This window comes from Gekko japonicus, unplaced genomic scaffold, assembly GCF_001447785.1.
Source record: "Gekko japonicus isolate JY-2015 unplaced genomic scaffold, Gekko_japonicus_V1.1 scaffold515, whole genome shotgun sequence".
In the NCBI taxonomy this organism is placed as follows: domain Eukaryota; kingdom Metazoa; phylum Chordata; class Lepidosauria; order Squamata; family Gekkonidae; genus Gekko; species Gekko japonicus.
The window spans coordinates 970,001-990,299 of NW_015164680.1; the positions used below are offsets into that span (position 1 = coordinate 970,001).

Consider the following 20,299-nt stretch of genomic DNA (forward strand, 5'->3'; position numbering starts at 1 on the left):
GGTGTGAGACACTGCCCGGGCCCCCGGCACCCCCCCCCCGCCGGTAAGAACATTTCACTTGGCAGCCCTAATAAAACTATACTATTTAATGAGTTTTGTTTAGATTTCCAGTTATGACTAGAGATGTAAAATTTCTGGAAATCTTGAAACTATAGGGGGGGGGGACAACATTTTTTCCAATTCCCCCCCTCCCAGGAAAAAGTGGAATTTGGGGGGGAAATGACCTATATGCAATAGCTACTACCTTATCAAATCTAAACTAATTTTACTGCTTTAACAACATAAAATGCTTCATTTATGACTCACATCATATAAAATTGCAATATTTTACATATTTATGGAATTTAAAAGTTACATATGCCTTAATTCTCTATAAGCAAAAGTGCAAATATACCCAATACTTGACAAAAAATACAAGTTGATGCACCCTGTGCTAGTTAATCACATGTACCTTAATTTTTGCTACCGGGTTAGAGAGCTCAGTTCTCAATGAGTTTTCCTCTCAGACTTTGATGTCTTTATGCTTTGATGTTTGTTTTAAAGCATAGTGTTGGTCTCTTAGCTCTTACTCTATGCTAGGGATCCCAAGTCCCCCTGGGGGGTGGGGAAACCCCCGCCCCAGAGGCCCGTTCCCTGGCACCGCCGGATCGGGCCCCAGGGGGAACTCCGCCCCGATGTGCGCGTCACCTGGAAGTGACGGGAGGACGCCAGGCACGCTGGGGGCAGGGCCAAGGCCATCCAAGGGAAAGCTCTATGGTGCCTGGCGTCCTCCTGTCACTTCCGGGTGACGTGCGTGCGGCGTGTGGGCGCAACAGACGCCAGCCGGGAGCCCCCCGCTCCCAGCGAAGATCCACTTGGCAACCCTACCATTTTTATCTATATGGGTGATAATTTAAAAAAACTTGGGTAGCAGTCGTTTTTCTTCCTCAAGAGGCATGGATTGCCCTCAAGTTGAAAGAAATGTAGCTTGTATTCCACTACACTTTTGGTTCTGGGGATTTTTGTGAACTTCATGCCTCAGTTCTCCCTGGCTATTGATTCAGGCCTGGAAAGTGATTTTTCTCAAGCAGAAATTGTAGCCCAGTTGTCTGGTGCTACTTGCTCTGCACTCTTGGTAATTGTGCCCTTGTGTGTGACACACACAGCCTGTGGAGTGAATCTGTGGAGAGCTGCATGCAGAGGATCTTGTTCTGCGACAGTGGTTGAGCTTGGTGACTTTCTAGTCCCTTCTCTTCTTAAGTCTTTGAACTGAACTAACACTTTTTGCATTGCAAAATTACTGCAGATTTTGCAGAGCTCTCTCACTGACTGCGTGCAAGTGTTCACTGAGGACCTTTGTAGAAGCAAGCTTTCTTGGAACTTGATGCTCATCTTAAGTGTGAATGCTTGGGTTGCCTCTGACAGGTTTAAAAGTCCAGAGGTAAATCAGTTTATTAATGCCAACGTAAACAAGAATTTATCTAATCTATAGGTTGTTTTCCTTATAGAATTGAGAGAAGATGGTTTTCAGCCCCAAATCTTCTTGGTGCAAGGAGTAAAAGCTTTACTTACTGCTTTAAAGTTATGGATGAAAAAAGATGTAAGTTTGAATATATAATTACACTAATGAAGGTTTTGTTTTACATCACTGATAGGAGAGCCTTCCAAAAAGCAGCTCCACTTTATAGTTTCCATATAGAAATATGCTGTTTTTGTTTATGTTTAAGGGAAATATCACTAATTGTTTTTCACATTTTGCTTACAGCTGGTAACAGAACATGCCTTTGAAATTCCAGACAACGTTAGACCAGGGCAACTCATAAAAGAACTTTCTAAAGTGATTCGTTCTGTAGAGGTAAGAATAAAACCTTTTCTGATCAGGGCTTTTTTTTTTTTTAAGTGCCAAAACTCTCAAGAGGGAAATTAAGTTTTCAATCTGTACACTTATGGGGTACTGCTACAACTACAAAACCTATACTGCTTATGGGGTAATGATAAAAGAAACCGGGAGAAAAAGATATGTGAATCAAATTTCGAAATCTGAATATGATTTTGGCCTTTAGTAGAAGCATAGAGTTGCCTCTCACCTTGATTTCAGTAGTATGCATAGTTCCATGAACTATCATTGTGCTAGACCACACAGGGACTAGATAGAATAACTGTATTCAAACTGGCAGGCTACGTAATCGATGACACAGTTAATTTGAAATCAAATCTTTGTTACAATTATGTGGAATGATCAGGCTGATCTGAACAACTCTCTTTTGATTTAAAGGAAGAGAACAGCAAACCAGTGAAAGCTCAGGGAATTCTTGGTGTGTGCCAAGTTTCACGGTCCTCAAATGAATCAGCCTCCACTCATCATTCCAGACGAAAAGCAAGGAAGCTACGAGACCATGCTGTCAAAACGCCTTCTAATTTGGACATTCTGGAACTCCACACAAGGGAAGTGCTCAAAAGACTAGAGATGTCCCCGTGGGAAGAGGCAAGTATTTTTTAAAGAAAGGAAGCACAACCAGAATAATTTAAATATGCAGTTGAGAGGCCATACCAACTATGCGGAGTTTCTATTTTGTTTTGTTTCATTTATAGCCTTCCTTTATTGCTGAGGCTCAAGGTGTATTACAAAGTATTTTTTAAAATGGAATCAGACATAGGGTTGTCAGCCCTGGGTTAGGAAGTACCTGGAGTTTTTGGGGATGGATCCTGAAGAGGGCAGGGTTTAAGGAAGGGAGGGCCTTCAGTGGGGTATTGCACAGTGGCCGTTTTCTCCCGGTGAACTGATCTTTCTCCCGGAGATCAGTTGTCATCCCAGGAGCTCTTGAGTGACCATCTGGAAGCTGACAACCCTATCAGATGGCAGAAGACATCCAATAAACAATGCAACAGGGTTACAGAATTAGAAAACAATGCAAACAAAAAATGGTTACGGGCGCGATATATCGTAATGCAGAAAATAAGTCACAAAGGTGGTAGACAATCCAGTAAAAGCAAGGTGGTGCATACAATAAACGTTGCAATAGATTTATCCCCTTATAAAAGCATCATCTGTTATGCTGCAGGTCAACTCCCTTTATAAAACGACCCACCTGAACATTTCTGTTCTGTGCATTCTGTGAAATGATAGAATTGTGGGGGCCTTCTTGATCTCCTCAGGCAGGCCATCCAGCAAGATGGGAGGCAGAACAGCGAATGTCGTTGCAGATCTTAAACTTGTTTGCAGGGTGGCACTCTCAGACGGTTTTGCATAGATGAGCAAAGCTACTGTACATAGTAGGAAAGGAAGTTCTACAGGCACATGGGTCCAAGGAAAGTTGATAATACAGAAAAAACGTAAAAAACATAAAATGAGTGAGTTTGGGAACTGAAGGGCCAGACTAGACAGTGCTCTAAACCTGTTAGCTCCTACCTCCTTTCTACTCTGCATTTCCCTGTCGCTGCCTTTTGTCAGTGGATACTGCTAGTACAGATTGGAGGAATTATGCAAAGTTATGACATTTGGCAAGGTCTACTAGCATGTAGGGTGGTTTGAGCATGGGATTGGTTTTGGTTCTGATGATGCTTTAGTATATTTTGCATGCTCTTGCAGTTTGATATTTCACTGCATTGCTGGTATATTATTATGCTGAAAACTACCTGAGATGTTTTAGACTGAGTGAGATAATTAGAAGGGCTAGGCTTGGAGGAGTGAAATGGGTACACTGGTGCTAGTAAAGCTTTATGAAATTCACTTCCAAATTTCAGAATTATCCCAATTTCTGTGCTTGGCAGAGATACAGGGTAGAGCATCTTCTGAAAGGGAAGACTTTCCAGTGCTTTGTCAATACATAGTAAATATTCAATTAAAAAAAGAAAAATTGATAATAATGTAGTGCGTGGCCACTATAATATTAGGCAAGTTTGGCGGTTTCAAAATTGTAACTGATGTTTTCAGATTATTATTTCTAGGAATTGCTTAAGAATATGCATGCATGTTTTATTGACTTGTAAACTGAGGATGGGCAGATAAAACCACAAACAAATATAATAATCCACATTAAAAAAAAAAAATGAATTCACTTGATTGGCTGCACAAATCAGAACCGGAGCTAAAATCCTTATTTGTGTGTCCTCTCGCATTGTGGAAGTGATATTGTAATCTCCAGTCTGAGATGGAACTAACAAATAATGCCAGTAATGGCATGGGGTCTGAAACGAGGTGCTGCAGTGATCACTGTGAAGGAATGTTACATTTTGTTGAAATAGAACTGGCATATCATGCACAGTTCTTCAGATGTGCTAACTGTATGCCAAACAGTTTTCATTGCCTTCATTTGTTTCTTAACCAAACATGATAAATGATCTTTATTTTTTTACAGACACTACTCAAAATTAATTTCTACATAAAGCTTTGAATTTGATAACATTTAAACCATACCTGATTTGTGATCGCCCCTCCCCCCCAAGTTAGATATCGTAGTTCAAATATTTGTTGCCATTGGGACATAAAATTAACTTGGGATACTTTTAAAATTTGTTCTCTAAATCAATGTAAATGTGCTGTGTCAGATCACATTTTATTTAGGACATTGGATAATTTTCCAGAAATATTTGTGTTCTAATTTTCCTGGAAAAACCCACGTTATTGGTATTTGGAACCTCCTGTATGGGATTGTTTCCTCTTGTTCTCTGAGGCAGCACAGCAGAGAACCTTATGTGAAGAACTTCATGTGGTGGAGATTGTAAAGCAGGGACCCCCAATCGCTTTCAGTCTGTGAGCACCTTTTGAATTTTGAAAGGGAGTGGTGAGTACCACCCCAAGATGGCCACCTCAAGAGGTGGAACCAAACCCAAAAGGTGAAGCCAAATGCAGTACCCTCCCTCCTTGATTTGCAAAAGAATTGCTGAGGTGGGGATAAAAAGAAAGGAAGGAAGGCAGGGTAGAGAGGAAGGGAGAAAGAGAAGGAATGCAACCGCATGAGAACTAAGGAAAGCCTGGGTCCTCCTGATCCTCCAATGGGTACAGGTGCTATTGGAGCAGAAAGCCCTTTCACTTGAATGATGGCAGACAATAGCCAACCCTGCTTTACAATGCCCCCCACTTTCTGACAAGCTTAGAGGGTGCCAAGGGAAATACTGGCAGGAGCCATGGCATGCACAAGGACCACATTAGGGAGCCCTGTCGTAAACCATGTCAGCTATTTAAAGGTGGTGATATGTATACCTGAGAAATTTCAGGCACACATAACAGTGTCAAATTTCCTTTTAAAAAACCCCACAAAGTTTGAGAACATGTAATCCAGTTCCTAGTTCACAAAGGGTAGGGGGTAACGTCTTCAGGAACAAGTTGCTGATATTTGTCATTGCTTTTACTGATTATTTCTAGAGGGCAGGAACCCAAGAGTATTTATGCAGATACATTGTAAAAGTTGCTGTGGTGCCAACCCAAGTGGGATAATTGAAACATGCTGATAGAGAATGTGTTCACCAAGTCCCCCCCCCCCCCCGGTGCAGAAAATGGTACTGGAATCCAGTGTTTTGGAGGGGTCAAGAGATATAGTAATTTTGGGGGGGGGTATGGAGCTGCGGTGGCTCAAGTGGTTAAGACGCTGAGCTGCAGGCTGTGGAAGGACAGTAGTTCAGCAGTTCGAGACCCGAGTTGCCGCATGACGGAGTGAGCTCCCGTCTCTAGTTCCAGCTCCTGCCAACCTAGCAGTTCGAAAGCAAGAAATTGCAAGTAGATAAATAGGTACCACTTCGGTGGGAAGGTAACAGCGTTCCGTGCGCCTTGGTGTTTAGTCATGCCAGCCACATGACCACGGAAACGTCTTCGGACAGCGCTGGTTCTTCGGCTTTGAAACGGAGATGAGCACCGCAACCCTAGAGTCGGATTCGACTGGCTTTCAAGCAAGGGAACCTTTACCTTTACTATGTCTGTGTAAGAGAACAAAATTGTACACACAAAACTGCTCTTTCTGTACCATAACTGCTCTTAATAGTATGATATTTATTCTGTTACTGCCAAGTTACACTGAAACCTCTGAAAACCAGCAAAGAACACTGATGCTGTTTGCACAGAGAAGTAACTTATTAACGTACCAGTTACTAAAGGTGAAGTCTTGCTTTTGTCTTTTGCTTCAGGACACAGCAAATTGTAAACTGAATGGAAGGTTTAACAAGCCTCTTCAGCCATCTTCAACTGTTCCTGAATGGCGAACGAAGGACAATGATTTACGGCTTCTGCTGTCAAATGGAAGAATAATTAGGTATAAAACACCAGCCTGTGTTCTGCTCCTTGTCTTTTGCTTTAGGCAGTTCTGCAGATCTTGTCCACTTAGGATTTAATTGACAGATCTGGGTTAAGAAAGGGATATAGAAGGAATCCAGTCCTATGAGCAAACTCAGAAAGATGAACACATTGGGGAGCAAAGGAAAAAAAAAATGTGCTGCTCACTTGGATTGTTTTCAGCTGCTTGAAAATAGTTAAAACTCTCCTATTAAGGAGAAGAAACAACTAACAATGCTGCGGAATCTTTGAGAAATTCTTCAGCAAAAATACAGTGTAAACAAATTCATACTGGAGAAACATGAATGAATTATTGATCTAATAATCTTCTCACTTATACAGTTTAATAAATGAATAGCTGGCAGCTTTTGCTTGGTAGAGAAAAAAGTGTTAGAAATGTTACTGTCACTGCCCTAAAGGGTACTTACAAAAGTGAAAATCTGTTACATCTTTAAAAAGAGATGGAGAAAAGCCCAAATGGATACCCTTTATAACAGGTTATTTTATGACAGACATGAGAGGCAGCCCTTTAGAGATCCAAGTCTTTACACTGCGGACAGTGAAGATGAGGATGACAGGACAAAATCAAAGGAGGAAGAAACTGTTAAGTCAGAAGAGCAAAACTCAGAGGAAGCCGATGGCAGTGCAGATGCCCAGAAACCACTGAACAGTAAGTTGGCTATGTCTGTATCTTGAACCAGAAATCCAGAACTATTGTACTAAGGCCCCGGTCACACGGGCCGGATATCGCAGGGGGGGAGGCGTGGCTAATTGCCCTGGCGCAGTTTGATCAGCGATTACACGATCAGACGCGCCGGCGGCACACCACGGGTCCTTCCCTCGGCGCCAGCGGGTAAACGAGGGTGGCGATCACACGGTGATCCTGCAGCGCAGCAAAGAAGCGGTGCGACGCGATCACACCAGCAGTGGCTAGGCGCCGCTGCCGTGACAAACGGGGTCATTTTTTTAAAGCCGAAATGGCACTTTCGCTTTCCTCTTTGTGCGCATGCGCCGTTGGGTGCTTGTGCGCATCTTGTGGAGACTTGGGGGGGGGGAACCTGTTTGCGAAGGGACATGGGCGGGCGCCGGATGCCACCACCGGAAACGCGATCAGACACAAGCCCTTGTCCCGTGGTTTCCGGAAACTAGTACCTCGGAGGTACTAGTTTTTAACTCCGCATCTTCGGCGGGAAGCCTTGGGTTCGCCACGGGAGCTCTACGCTTCCCAGATGTTGCGATGTGATCGTGCCCGGAAAATCCGCCTATCTTCCGTCTCTGTGGCGTGTCTAATGCTCCATGTGACCGCAGCCTAAGAAACCTAACTTGATAAAGCTGTGAGTGACTTAATTGGCTCAGATAGTTTCCCTAATGTATACATTAGCAATACCTTTCCTAATGCATACATTAACTATACCAAACAAGATTATGGGAGGGTTTCTCAGTACTCTTCAGCAAATATGATAAAACTGGTAAAGTATTTAAACCATATCTTTGTTCCTTTAAAAGTCCAACTCAGACTTAACATGTTTGCATATCTTGCGTCGTTATATTGTCCTAGCTATAGGTACAAGTATTTTATAAATCAGTGGGTTGACTCCAAGCCTCAGAGCCAGCTCCGTTGGAGATGCAGATATTTATTTAGATATTTATACCCTGCTTTGGCTATCCGGTGGGGACCAAAAGCAGCTTACAACATTCTTCCTACCACAGTGTTATCTTCCAAACATCCCTGTGAAGTACCGTATTCTGGCCCAAGGTCACCCAGTGAACTTCCATGGCAGAGTAGGGATTTGCATAATTATAGTTCCTAGCAGTTACAGTAGTCTCTTGGAAGAAGAAATTAATTTCCTAAAACTGGGAAGTAATCTGTTAGCCTTTCATTCCTATTCTGCTTGACTGCATAGAATGAGATTTTAATTTTTTGGAGTGTGCATGTCTGTGTGTACAAGTGTGGAGATGGGCTCAAAGCAGTGCACAGACACTGGTGAAGGTCCTTTGGGACAAAGAAATTTAAGAGGCACACATATGATGACTGTGTGAAAAATATCCTAAAGTTGTTGCTCTTCTTCTCCCTTCCCCTAAGTGTTCTTTGAAAGTGTGAAATCAGAACTCAGGAATGGAACCTCAGAATACTCTGATATTTCTGACTCAGAAGACTCTGAGCCTGATTGCACTAACCAGGTAAATACTAGAGTTTGGCAGGTACATTATCATAATATCACAGGAAACGATCAGAAGAGTTGTTAAATATGTTGTTGAAGGCTTTCATGTCCGGAGTTCATTAGTTGTAGATTTTCCGAGCTGTATGGCCATGGCCTTGGCATTGTAGGACCTAACGTTTCGCCAGCACCTCTTACTGGCATCCTCAGAAGTATAACACACAAAGATGGAGTACTCTCTGTGTCAAGGTCAAGGAGTTGTTAAACTTTAGAACATATAAATGCATCTAAATCTGAATGAAGATAATGGAAGAAAATGCCAAGGTCAGTTATGTGTTTAAAAATAGGTTAGGTGATTTATACCTAGAATAGATATCCTTTTATCCTGTAACTTGACCCTTCTAAAATTAATTTCATTCTTAAAGTCAGGAGAAATAGCAAGTATCTACTTAGCTGATGTTTGCCTTTTGAAGACCTGGCTTCCAAATGAAGATGTTTCTTTCTAACTTAGCATCTATTCCAGAAATATATATTGTATGCCATTTGACCACTTCTGAAATATGTATCTTCTCTTTCTCCCCAATACTGTCTGTAGTTGTAGAGTCAATAATTCCCTTACTTGAAACACTAGTCAGCATTATTAAAGGAATGGTAATATGTGGACTTAAGGGTGCATGGATGCTGTCAGAGTAAGAGGGATGGGGGTCTCCCTCATATAGCAACCTCTCTCTGAGAACATTGCAGTTTGATTTGTCAATCCCTTATCAAAGATACTGTTAATTTACCAATGTGTAATTCTGATTTAATGTTCTTCTGTATTACACTGAGTAATATAGTCTCACTTTCTGCAAAGCAAAAGACATCATAAAAGTCCAAGGCTGCCACTCCCACATCGTGCAGGAAGATGTATAATTGGTTTTCTCACTTTGTGTTAGGGCCCAGTCCTGATTAGGCGCATCTATGTTTTATGGGCCCAAGAACTTTCAAGTACCTCTAGACTTATTTGCCCAGGACCTTGCTGTGTTCCTAGTTTCTGTGTTAGTTCACACACAGAAATACAGAGCCAGGTGGTCAGCCATGTTGGACTGAAGCAGTAGAACAAATTTAGAGTCCAGTGGCACCTTTAAGACCAACAAAGTTTTATTCACGGTATGAACTTCCGTGTGCCTTGCACAGAAATACTAGCAGCTGTGTGTCTGTGTGTGGGGGGGTTAAATTGGCATGGTATTTCTTGTATGAGAACCTTACCTTCCTGTACCACCTGTACACAGCTGTGATTTTGGTATTTGTCATGAGTATGAGTGGGCTGTGTAAAGTATCATGTGAGTTACAGTTTTGAATAAATGAATATACCAGAGATCTGAGAAATGTAGACCATTCCGTGCTTCTGGGCCTGATTTCTCTTGATTTCTGCTTTTCCTACATAGCCCCTTTCCTTTTTCTCTGTTTTCCTCCCATTATTTATTTCTTAATTCCAGACATCAGCTGGTAACTTGAATGAGAGAAGTAGCCATCTCAAATCAAATTTTAGGCAGAGAATATACTATTTGTCAGTCAGTGCAAGTCAATAAGTGCTAAGTAATGTCATAGAGATCTAGAAAAATGGCATTATTGTGCTTGCCCATGGAACGCTGAATTTCCATCTTTAGAAGTGTAATATTCCTGTTGGGAAAAAAAATCTCAGTTTGTAGGGGTTTACAAAGAGGAACTCTGCATAGGGCAAATTTGTTATTTGTTATCATTCTGTTGTTTTTTGTAGTCACACTGTATGCTATTAGTTACAGCTGGTAGTCATTAAATAAAAACAATAACTGTTGGTTAGTTTGGGGATTGAGGTTTGTCCCATGAAATGCTTAGGTGTTTTTTTCCCCCACCAGCAAAAAGATTCCTCTCTAGAGGAGTCAGAAAGCTCAGGAGATGAGAAACAGGAAGTAACTTCAAATTTTAAAGAGGAATCTGAAGTAACAAGTGACCTCTATCAATCTTCACAGAAGCCATCAAGACATGTAACTATAAGTAAAAGGTCTGTTAAAGAGAGTAATGGGAGCTTTTCAAGCCAATTGTATTCCTTACTTTCTGTTTAGTAAGAATATAAAATGTTTTCTTGTAAGAATGTGTTCCATTCTTCAATGTTTTCCCAGGGAATGTCCTACCTCGACAAGTACGGAGGAAGAAGCTATTCAGGGCATGCTTTCTATGGCAGGATTGCACTATACCACTTGTTTACCAGGTTACACACAGAGCACAGACTGCACTGATAGAAAAAGCTCTCTTCAGGAACACAGAAGCTATCCCAAAAGTCGGCATAAAGACAAGCTGTCTTCCCATAGTCATAAAGCAGAAAGTGGTAGGTCTTTTCTTACAGATATATATTGTATTTAAGCTAAAAAAATCTAAACCACAGATGCATAAAGTGTGTTGCATGACTCAGCTAGGTGTACACTGCATTCCCATTGAGGAAAATACCTGTATTGCAAATTCCTGCATTTGTTGGTTACCTGCTGAAACCCCTGCACAATGCTGAGTATTTAACCTGTAGAGTAAGTGTCAAGCTTCATAGATTTGGTTCATAGTGTCCTTTATATCAATAAGAGAATCTATAGCATACATTTATTCCAGTTTACTTTTTAATAGACCTTTTGTGCATGCTTGATTACTCCGGATTTCGTTGGAAGCCGATCCACAAGCATTGGAATCAGGTTGGGTGGGTTGTTCTGCACATCTGCCCCCCTGTGTATTTTTACAGTTGCGTAGTCAGTGTATTTTCTTTCAGATGTGGTTTAGATAGAGAGGATTTTCAAGAGAGGGAGCTGCCATCATTGGTGTTGTTATCTGTGGCATCACAGTACTCCCTTATTTTGTTTTTTAAGGCCCTAAAATACTGAAATAATGTTGTAGTGTAATGATAGTTTAAGCAGGTTGTCTGAATTCTTAGCTTTCATTTTTTAAACCCTTTCCCTCGCAGAAATATAAGGGAAAAAGCATATTTCTACAAGAAAAGGGGCTAGAGACTTACTTTTTTAAAAAAATGAAAACTGGGAATTCCGAGAACCTGCTTAAACTATCATTACAACATTATAGGATTATATCACTATTTTAGGGCCATTTTTAAAAATTGAAATTACTCATCTTGGAGGGGTGATTTAACGACAATGACAGTCCTGTCATTGAAAAGTGGTCTGGAGGTGGGTGGGACGAAGAAAACCAATAGAAACATTACACACTACAAAAAAGCTGACTTGAAATCGGCTTCCAGAAAAATGTTGGGGTAAAAGTAGTCTCAAAAAGAGCTGGGGAAAAACAAAAGAATGAAGTGAAAAGGGACAAAAATGCATGTGGAAATCAGGATAAACCGAAGCAGTATGGGTCCAGAACCGACTGAAAAAACCCCATGCAGAAAAGCCCATGGAGAATGTACCTGTACATGTTTCAGCAACCAGAGCTTACTCGTCCCAGCTATCTATATTTCCTCTCGATATTTGTGCAAATTCAGAGGCCAAAGGCAGATGCATCATCTTCAGATAGCACATGGGGCCATCAAACCTGGTTACAGTTTTATGGAAAGGCAGGATATGAAGTTGGCTTAGAAAGTTAGGGAATCAGAAGTAAATACATTCTTAGTATCCACATTATCAAATTAGTGAATGGAAGAAGAGTATTTCTAAAAGAATAGAGTCTTCCTGTGGCTACTTACGGGATTAGTGACATCTGTTTGAACACTGTGTTTGCCAGTTTCATATGCTCATGCTACCATAGCAAGGGATTTTACAGTAGTAAATACAGTAATTTTAGATAAACTGCAATGAGAGCTATAGATTTCAGTGAAAGCATATTTCTTAACAATAAAGGAAAGGGGAGTTGATAGCAAAGGAAAAGTTTCCCTTTAATGCCACAAGAGATGCAGTTCTGATACTTAAACTACTTCCACCTTTTTTAGATTTAGTAACTTTTATATCCTGCTTTAATATGCGCATAGCTATTCTGAGTACGGCAAGCTAAGTTCTATAACTTTATTAGCCATTTTTCAGAATTTACTATTTTTCCAATACTTTATGAAAGCCAGTCCAACTGCCACTAATATATAAAATAAGACTTCTGTTTTTCCTGAAATTTTCAGGAGATAAAATTTAGGACTGAGGGCTTGTAGTGTATCCATAATCATTTCCCTAGCTCTCCTGCAGAATGAATAAAATCTTTCCCCTGTCAGTCTGTATTTCCATTGTGTCAGCCTCTTGTAACATCACAAATTAACACCAGCGAGCAGGTATAGAAGCATAAGGGGCTCCATAAGTGATAAACATTTAACAAACTAAACATTTAATAAACATACTTGTCACTTGTTCAAACTAGCACAGTGATCTGACATATATTATTTAAGGATGTGTTTATAAAGTGAAATTTGATTGCAGTGAACTGTTAGTGGTCTAGATTAGGGGTGTGCAAAAAAACTTGGTATTTTCCATGCTCGGGTATATTGAACCTGAAAAATATTTGTATTTTCCAATATTCCCAAATCCCAATATGCGTATGGCAAACCCCCCCCCCCCAAGTCTGAAAAAGATTGGACCAGGCAGTCTAATTCTAAGGGAGCCCAAAGAAGGTGCCCCCATCCTCTATTGCTTTCAATGGAGGGGGGGAAGGCATCTAAAGAAGCTATGGTCTCTTTAAATGCCTTCACCACTTCTGTGGCGGCAAGACTCAGCAAGTGAACTCAGAAGGCATATGCGGCAGGGCTTGGAGAAGCAGATGTTTAAAGAGACCACAGTCTCTTTAAATGCCTACTGCCTTCTCCAAGCGTGGCGGTGTGACTTGCTGCCCCCATGGCGGGGCTTAGAGGAGGAGAGGGCTTCTCGGTATCGCTGAATGCACCTGAATAAAAGCCAAAAAAAATCAGCTTTTTTTCGGGGTCCGCTATGTCGGTGGCTGAATACAGATCTCTGATCTGCATTTGGCTTTAAAATACCCAGAAAATACTGGTAAGGTATTTTTTCAGTTCCGATAAACCGAATGCACACCACTAGCCCAGACAGTGCAATGATTGTGACTTAGGCAGTGCTTTTACATGTGCAAGGATCGTAGTGTGAATGGAACAGTGCAAAGCTGGAGACAGATTCCACACACACTTCATTGGACAGGATGTACACCAATCTTCAACAAGTTTATTTTACTAAAATAAATGTATTGAAGGCTAGGGGGTATTTGAATACATTGAGAACTCCAAGTAGAAGTATACCTTAAACGCACTGTTGTAGAGAACAGCAGTGTAGCTGTTTGTCAGTGAAAGAAATCTCTGTCGTTAGGCAGAAATGTTGCAGTTCAGTTTTATACATGTAATAGAAGAATTAATAGTGGTAGCATAAGTTGTCAATCAAGAACTGGCTCAGAATTGTACTTTGCCCCAACAGCTTTCTTGTTGCTTCATCACTTCAGGGAGAGAGCAGTATGTTTGCTTTTGCTTTCAACAAAAACATGGAGCACAGGAGCTTGACAGCTGTGACAACAGATGTTGTCTCAACTGTAATCTGTTCAAAGCTTTTCCACCCATCTATATCTATGGTTACAAAGAAATCCAGATGGCAGAGGCAAATTGTATTGATCCAAAATGCTTGGGGTTTTTTTCTGGGTGAAAAAAAGAATATTTCTGCCCTGATTCAAATAATATTATGGGGGAAGGGTAAAGTATTGGGAGAAATCTAAGTCTCTTGTGCAGATGCAAAGCATGCTATTCTGGTAGCAGCAAATGACTATGGTTTGCTTGGAATTTTTTGGAAGCTGCCTTCACTTTCACCTTTGCCAATGAATCAAGGTTCCTTCATAGCTTCATTGATATTAACCAGGAGATCTGGGTTTCAGAAGTTCCTTTGAAAGTTAGGGAGTCCTAAAATAATTTAGCCCGTGGGCTTCTGGGTGTGCTAGTGGGTTTAAAGAAATGCAGCCACATAGAGAGCAGGCCACTGGAGTAGAAAGTTTGCTTTGTAATGCCATGAGAGCTAATCAGGAGTTGATTCAGCATGCAGAGTGTTGAACTTCCTTGAGGGGCACTCTTTATTGCAGTAGGAACTAGGACAAATGTGAAAATGAATAAACAGCAGAATAGTAACAATGCCCCATTGCCCTGGAAAAAGGCTTTCCTAGGAGGAGATTTTATCTGAAAACACGTATTTATTGTGGGTGTTTTTTTAAGAGTCTCAGAATTTACTATTTTCTCCTCAGGTAAGCACATTAAAGAAGAAGTGGGGACTTTAACATTAGCTACACCATTACATGCAGTTTCTAGAGTAAATCCTCAGGTAAGCTTCGGGGTACCAGACTTACTAGCAGCTGTGTCTTAAATTACATATTCCAACAAAATATGTTAAATTCTCTAAGTATGTAGGAATCGTTAAGAATAGTCCATGTTGGGTTTTCTTGCTGTCAGATTGGTCATATAGCCAAACATTCTTCTTTGTTAAAAGTTGCCATTTGAACCATTAATTGTATTCCATGTTTCTGGTTTTTCTGAATATCTGTTTGTAGCTTCTCTCTGCTTGCCATCTTTTTGTGGCACCTATGCTAGTAGCCAGATTGGCTTGGCCTCAGAGCTGGAGCGGCACCAAGAACCTTCATGTCATTTTGTAGTATGAAGTGGCATGAATCAGCTGCTTAGGCTGTATGTAGTCTAGAGTGAAAGTCTCGATGACAGTAATTAAACTATAGATAAGAAATACAAAATCGATAAAATGACCACTCCCCCCCCCCCTCAGAAAATGCTGATATTGTTGTGAAGCCTAAATTTGTAATTATTGCTATGTAGCTTTGCAGTACAGGATCTAACAATCTTTCCCTTCCCTCTGCAGGACATTAACAAAACTCAGAAATCCACAAAGAAAGAAGGTGTGTGTGAAGCCACTTACAAAATTCAAGAAAACAGGAGTCATTTACAAAGTAATGGTTTGAACTTCCAACATGGTAAATGTATGCGGGACTCCAGCTTAATTCAAGGGGAATGCAGGCTCAGTGATGACAGCCTCAGCCCTGACAGGCCATATGGCGAAACATCATTGTCTGTCCCTCTTCATCCAACCAAGCGGCCCGCATCGAATCCACCCCCTATCAACAATCAGGCAACAAAAGGTGGCTATAATCCTTCTGTATTTGTTTGTCACAGATCACTGTTTGCAAATAATCCAACCAATATTTTCTTAAATAAGTTTAAAGGGATGGAAACATTTAGAAAGTGGGTTTAGAGTACCTCTGGGTCCAGTTCGCAAATCTACAAGTCCCTATCCATATGAAAAACTCGGTGATTGAGTTACTAAAGACAAAAGTATTAAACTAGTGTGGCATAGCAGCTAAGAGCAGGGGTTCGGGGTGCCCAGTTCAAATCATACCTCAGCAGCTAACACAAATGACTTTGGGCAATTGACTCTTAATCTTAAGTGCAAATCAGCAATATGGGATATAGTAACAGTGGCAAGCCTTGCAGGGTAGTTAGCATTACTAGGAATTACATGAAAATGTATTCTATAAAAGCTGAGCCTATTATTTTGTATTATACAGTCTCAAATTTGAATGTGTACATTGGACCTCAGTTGTTGTGGAGTTAACTACAAAGATAACTACAATATGTTAAGGGGGGAGAGACTGTAAATACTTATCTTGTGTGGCCTAATGACTACTGATCATGCCTGGAAACTCATGTTGGATCACTGTGGAACTGATTTAATGAAATATGGACGAACAAACAAACCTGAGTTGAGGTGGTGTTTAAAAGTACCTTCTCTTTCCTTTTCAGGCAAGCGTCCAAAGAAAGGAATGGCAACTGCCAAACAACGCCTTGGAAAGATTCTAAAGCTAAACCGAAATGGCCATGCCCGCTTCTTTGTTTGATGTAGGAGCAGCTATCACTGCTGCTCCCTCTCTCTTTTTTAAACACACAGACCAGTATTGAGGGTAACAGTGCCTGGAGCTTCTGTTTATTCCTCAGCTCGAAACAGAATGCATGTATCCTATTAGAACACTGCCTGATGAACAAAAACGCAATGCTGCATTTTCACTGTGCCACACCTGCTCAGCAATAACCATTTGGGTAAACAGGGGAATATTCAAAGAGACAATGGATTGGGAGACGGTCCTTCTTTATTCAGGGCTCAATCATTTTGTTGCTGATAGTGTCTGAGCTAATTCATGAACAGGAGAGTGGGATGAAGGTGGTTATCAATAATTTATTTGACAGATCTTGGCAACTATTTGAATTCATTTTTAAACTATTTATTTGGAAGACGTTTTTTGTGGGAGCAATGACTTTAATTTTATATGTTAAAAAATGTGAAGGGTTTTTTTTTTTAATTGTCCTTAATGTATGTCTTGCAGTGGGGAGCCACATGAATGATTTACTCTGGATACAAGCATTTGATATAGATTATAGTCTTAAAAACATGGATGTGGTGCATTATTAATTTAAATTAAGGCACATGAAATCATACTTTAATTTCTGTCATTTATATAAGCTCTTGGCTGGCTTTTTCCTGGACTTATCTAAAGTACGCATTCTCTGCCTGTTTCGTCAACTTCTCTCTCATCCCTGGCCCCTTATCCCTATCCTGCTTTGCCATTTATTATGGACTGTAAATTGGCACAGCACTGGCAGAGGGAAGCTTGAACCAGTAGGTTCAGTAGTGCTTTTGCTCTCATACACGTCCTTCTCCCCCCCCCCCCCCCCCATTTGTTTTCATGTCACGGAGAATGATCCATGCAAAGCATGGGTACCTGTACACCAAGGATAGCACTACAATTAGTACATGTAGACACTTAAAAAATGCTTTTTGTGGAGGTAGATTGTTATGGTGGCAGAGTACTGCTTGATTGCATATGCCAGCCAAAAAGGTCTTAAATGGTTCTTGTGTATACATATGTATATGTAAATGTATTTCATAGCTTGCTAATCTCAGAATGACTATTTTATGTCATGCTTTGCAAAGATCTGGTAGGAAATGCCAATTCTGAAATATATGTAAATATCTTAGATGATAAAATTGTATTTTTGTAATATAAAATTGAATATTTAAGCTCTTCTCTGGAGGAAAAGGAGAGGCACCTATACTACTTTTTTTGGGCAAGAGGGCTACTCAGTACTAAAGTGGGAATAGTAGAGATACTACTCTGGAATTGTTTTCTTCTGTTGATCAAGAGTTAAAGCATGGCCAAAGCTACTCAGTCGCTTGACTTCTTAACAACAATAAAAACTTCTCAGCCTCCATGTTAAATCTCAAAATATATAAAATCTAGAAGTCCCAGAACAGAATTTATGTGCTTAGTTTTATTCTCTATATTCAGTATTTGCTTCCTGTACTTTTGGATGTCTGTATTAGACTGTACGTAATGCCCTTCATCCTTTAACCAATGTTAGTTAAGGTCCCCTGGCAGTTACAGTTACAAAGAGTTGGCCAAACTGCTCTGTGGAAGCGTTTCAAGGTGGCAGTCCTTAATCCATTTGGTAATAACATTCAAGTCCTCTTCACTTCAGTGGGCTTAGTAGTACACAGTTGGGTGCAGGATGGCACCCAAACACTTTTAAGTTTGTAATTTTATGTACTTGGAAATAAGACCCATTGAAATCAGTGACACTTCTGAATAAATATGGCTAGGGATTTGGAGTATAAATGGGAGTAAAACTAGATCAAATAATAAGATTTTGCCTGTGTGCTAGTTTTGAGTAAGAGTTTTCATCACAGTGTAGCTCAAAACTGGTTGGAAACCATATTGGAGAATTCGTACATTGCCAGCATAATTACAAATAGAGCAGATTACTAAGAGAAAGCTCAGTGCTTTGGAGAACAGCTGTAATGACTAGTATTGATCCAAGAAAATGATCTTCAGAACAATTCATGTGTCTTTAATTAAGCTCTAGTATATTTAAGTTGAAATATTTGGATGGTTTTGTTCTCAGTACCTCTTCAAGTAGGATTAATGATACCTTGCTGTAGGTAGGGAAAACAGTACTAAGGTGCTTGGTTTTTGAAGCCTTGGGTTTGGTTCTAATACAGTTATCTTTAGTAAGCCATCCCTGCCCCCCAGTTTTTCTTAAGATATTCCAAACAAATTCTGAGAGGTGTAAAAACTGTTTAAATTTAGATTGAAGGCAAAGTACAGTGAATGGGAAGCATGTAAGAATGATTAAATTGGAACTCTGTTGCTGGACCTCGAGTAACTAACTCATAAACTGGTTTAGTTTCTCTAAGTGTATCTCTGTTCTAAAATTTATAGCTCTGCCATTATTGGCAGAAGGAGAGAGAGGGGTAGATTTTGGCTAGAACCATATGTTTTAATATTTTCTCTCACTTTCACCCCACTGCCTCTCCATGGTCCTGAGCATGCAAACATCTCTTTATAACCTACCCCAAAGAGGACAACATACACAATTTTTGGATTTCCCATGTTTCAAATGGGAATTGAGGAAAATATTCTTTAACTTCAGCAAGGTTTTACTAAAATAAATCATTGAATTAGGAGAGGAAGGACACTAAATCTGTATAAGTGCAGATAAATTGCCTTGAAAAGTGGTCGCTTGATGAAGAGATTCTAATGGCCAGAGCTTGTCTGTGTGTGTAATGTTGATAACATGCTTGATAGAGATCCCTCCTGCACCAAACGTTCTACATGTAGGTTGTCTCTCTGCCCTACCTCTGTTATTTCATCACCTTGTGGGGGGAGGGAGAGGAAAGTAGTGTTTAAGTCATATGTGACAGAAGGTTACGGAATCTTTTTCAAAGAAGAGCCATTTTTTAAGAAAAGAAAAAACTGACCAAGAATTTCATATGTAGGGTGGAATTATTAGGGACTCTCTCTCCCTGGGAGAGAGGTAGGGAAGAGACGTAGGCAAAATGCAAATATTTAATTCCATCTCTCTAGTTTTTTGTAACTTTATTTTTGACCAGACAATTTGAACATACAGCATCATCTAAGGGCTCTGTTGGCCTAATCTCCAGTGACCTCCTTGTCTTCTTACTACCCAGGCTATAAAGTAGCCTTAAATGACCTCTGTGGTAGATCTACCTATGCAATCAATAACATTGATAGTCTTAATCATTCTCAAATCATTTCCAAAAGGGTATAACCAATAGAGCGAAGATCACAGTGTCATGTGTCACATCAAAGAAACTGAATTTCACATAAGCATTTAACAATACACAACCTGCCTTCATTCACCAGGATGTGTAGTCATTAAACACTGAAATCTTTGTAGGACTGAAACCTTGGTAACCTGGAGGAAACTGAGGAAACCTGATGCTATAATAGACAAGACTGAATTGGATTGTGCCTCTCTGCCTCTCCCACAATTTCTGTGCCACCAAAAATCTCAAGGTGTCTTTTTGCTTAAAAAATAATATTCTGAAACCTTGCATCATACTTCCAGACCATTAAAAACTGTTCATGGCCCTGGACCTAAGTAAGGTCAGGGCAACTTTGATTTTGTGGAAGAAATATAAACTGATCTAAAGGGCCTTACTGTTTGTAGTTCAACTGGATTGAAAAGCTGCAACATCTGTTCATTTTTTTTTTCTAAAAAGGCAAAGATACAAAATGAGTAAATCGTGCAGCATTGGGTGGGAAGAAGACTAGCACTGATGAGGGAATGCAGCTGTTGCTAAGGCAGCATTCCCACCTGGAAAAGGACTTTTCTACTTGGAATATAAATTGAAGCCATAATAGTTTCTTGCTGTTGGGAAGGGGAATGAAAGAAATCACTTTAAGAGATTATATTAATATGAATGATCACTTCTGCTGGGAAATGTTTAACATTGCTGATACTTTGGCGTTTTTAAAATATTCATTGCATTTGGAAAAAAGGGGGGGAGATGGGTCTTTGCTATATTTACTAGTTTTGTAGTAGTGTTTTGCTGATGTGTCGTTTTCC

At 40.2% G+C, this 20,299-nt stretch overlaps 1 protein-coding gene across 1 annotated transcript in view; it reads left to right on the forward strand.

The window, feature by feature from the left end:
• KDM7A (lysine (K)-specific demethylase 7A) overlaps positions 1-17,254 on the forward strand; it is a 59,505-nt gene extending 42,251 nt beyond the window's left edge. The window contains exons 10-20 of the mRNA XM_015409307.1: positions 1,488-1,579; positions 1,745-1,834; positions 2,255-2,464; positions 6,100-6,224; positions 6,757-6,914; positions 8,328-8,425; positions 10,281-10,426; positions 10,545-10,750; positions 14,617-14,693; positions 15,240-15,516; positions 16,178-17,254. Of these exons, the coding sequence (XP_015264793.1) occupies positions 1,488-1,579; positions 1,745-1,834; positions 2,255-2,464; positions 6,100-6,224; positions 6,757-6,914; positions 8,328-8,425; positions 10,281-10,426; positions 10,545-10,750; positions 14,617-14,693; positions 15,240-15,516; positions 16,178-16,272 (1,574 nt within the window). The 3' untranslated portion in view covers positions 16,273-17,254. The remainder of the gene's footprint in view (positions 1-1,487; positions 1,580-1,744; positions 1,835-2,254; positions 2,465-6,099; positions 6,225-6,756; positions 6,915-8,327; positions 8,426-10,280; positions 10,427-10,544; positions 10,751-14,616; positions 14,694-15,239; positions 15,517-16,177) is intronic.
• The last annotated feature ends 3,045 nt before the right edge of the window (positions 17,255-20,299 follow it).